General features: G+C 60.3%; 1 protein-coding gene across 1 annotated transcript; it reads right to left on the bottom strand.

Annotated features, from left to right (window-relative positions):
• Positions 1-320: 320 nt before the first annotated feature.
• GNI_100010 (zinc knuckle protein) lies at positions 321-1,211 on the bottom strand (the record flags this gene model as incomplete). Its single annotated transcript, XM_011132817.1, has 1 exon — positions 321-1,211. One exon carries the CDS (start codon positions 1,209-1,211, stop codon positions 321-323), a length of 891 nt encoding a protein of 296 aa, XP_011131119.1.
• Between the last annotated feature and the right edge of the window lie 486 nt (positions 1,212-1,697).

Genomic DNA, 1,697 nt, shown 5'->3' with positions numbered 1-1,697 from the left:
GCCTCTCTGCGCCGCCAGGACCAACGCCTTCCCGGACCTTCTCTCAACCAAACCAAATCGTTCCAACTCTACCCTCCCCAGGAGGCTCGGGACCGATGGTCGGTCATGCGCCGCGAATTCTACTTCGTCCGTCTCGCCGCGCACTGTTACCGGTACTGGCTCCGTCACGGGTAGTGATCCTGAACCCAACACTGTGCTTACTTGCTGTCGGCGCTGCGACATTCTTACGCCAGCGCGACTGCAATCCTCTCTCCTCAGCAGGCTTACCTCTGCGCCCGTATCCTGCTGGAACTCAATCGCGGTCCCCTTCACGAGGGCCCTTACCGAAAATTTCGGCCGTTACTCGACCCTCCAGTTACGGTTCCCGCGACTCGTGGCCCCAGCGTCATGTCCTCTGTCAGCTCATGACAACATTTCGCGCCCCCTGGACCCTCACTGTGCACTACCTTCTCGACCGCGGCCACTGGCATGCCGACGTCCTCTCCCGGTGCCGGCTGGTCCTTCTTTTTCTTGTCGGCGCTCAGCTCCTTGTCTACGAACTTCTGCACCGCCTTCAGGTAGTCGGTCCTGGTTCTAGCTCCACGGACATTCAGCACTGCTTTGCCTTCTCCTACCTCCGCGAACGCCTTCAGTCCTGAGTCCTCATCTGTGAGGTAGTGCCTCGGGCACATCCTCGCCCAGTGACCTTTCCGGCCGCAGTTAGCGCACCTGTCCTTGCCGTGGGGGCGGTCTTTCTCGCGGTGGCTCCTCATGCCACAGCTACCACACTTGTTCAACCGCGCTCCGTCACCCGACGTGTCCGAATCTTGCTCTCTCACGGGCCACTTCATCGCAGCGAAGACCGGTCTCGCTCTCTCCGAGAGCGGTGCGAGCTTATGGAGGACCTCTATCACTGTCCCATCGCCCTTCCTGCACTCGAAGTGGAACTCTTTCGCCCACCTGTTGTCTGCCGCCGCGATCAGAATGGACTGTTGCAACAGCATCCCCGGAATCGTGATCCTTGTGCCGTAAAGGACCTGCAGCCGTGTCGGCAACAAATCGTGGAGGGCCGGCACCTCTTCCGGCGGTGGGTAGACGCAGGACCTGAAGCACCGGCTCAGCAGAGTGCTGTCCGGGTACAGGGACCTAGCTACGCCCGACAGAAACCTCTGTACCGCCACCCCGGGGCCTCTCCTACACCCATTCAAACGCGCTCTGATGGTGGCTGGCATCCAGGCCCACAGTCTAGCCACTGGCGTTTCGTCGTGGATGTAGTGGCACTGCTCGCCGACGGCCGTCGCCACGTCATCCGCCCACTGCTCAAATTCCTCTTCGGTGACGGCCGTGAACGGTGGGAGGCGGCACTTCGCTAGCTTATCCTCCCAGGCCTCCTACTCGCGCGAGTCAAGCTCGCGTGTCGACTCCGGAAAGCGCCCTATGTACGCATACCCCACGTCAGTGGCAACCAGTCCAGTAGCTGTCGCCATTGTTGTGTCGTACTGGTCCGCTGCTGACGTGGTGCTGCCTGCGTCGTATGATGAGTCCTCGGTGTTGATTCTGGTAACTTGCATTGTTGCGGTTTCTGACCCTCCTGTATTTGACAAAAAGCTTTGACGGGCGAGACCCAACAACTGAAAGCCGACCTCGCCCACTGACACACCACAGGACACATTTCGCCACGTGAGATGAAATTGGGGTCCGACCGGCCCTGCCGTTAG

This window comes from Gregarina niphandrodes (assembly GCF_000223845.1).
Source record: "Gregarina niphandrodes unplaced genomic scaffold scaffold00020, whole genome shotgun sequence".
Taxonomy (NCBI): Eukaryota; Apicomplexa; class Conoidasida; order Eugregarinorida; family Gregarinidae; genus Gregarina; species Gregarina niphandrodes.
This window is presented reverse-complemented; position numbering and strand designations above follow the sequence as displayed.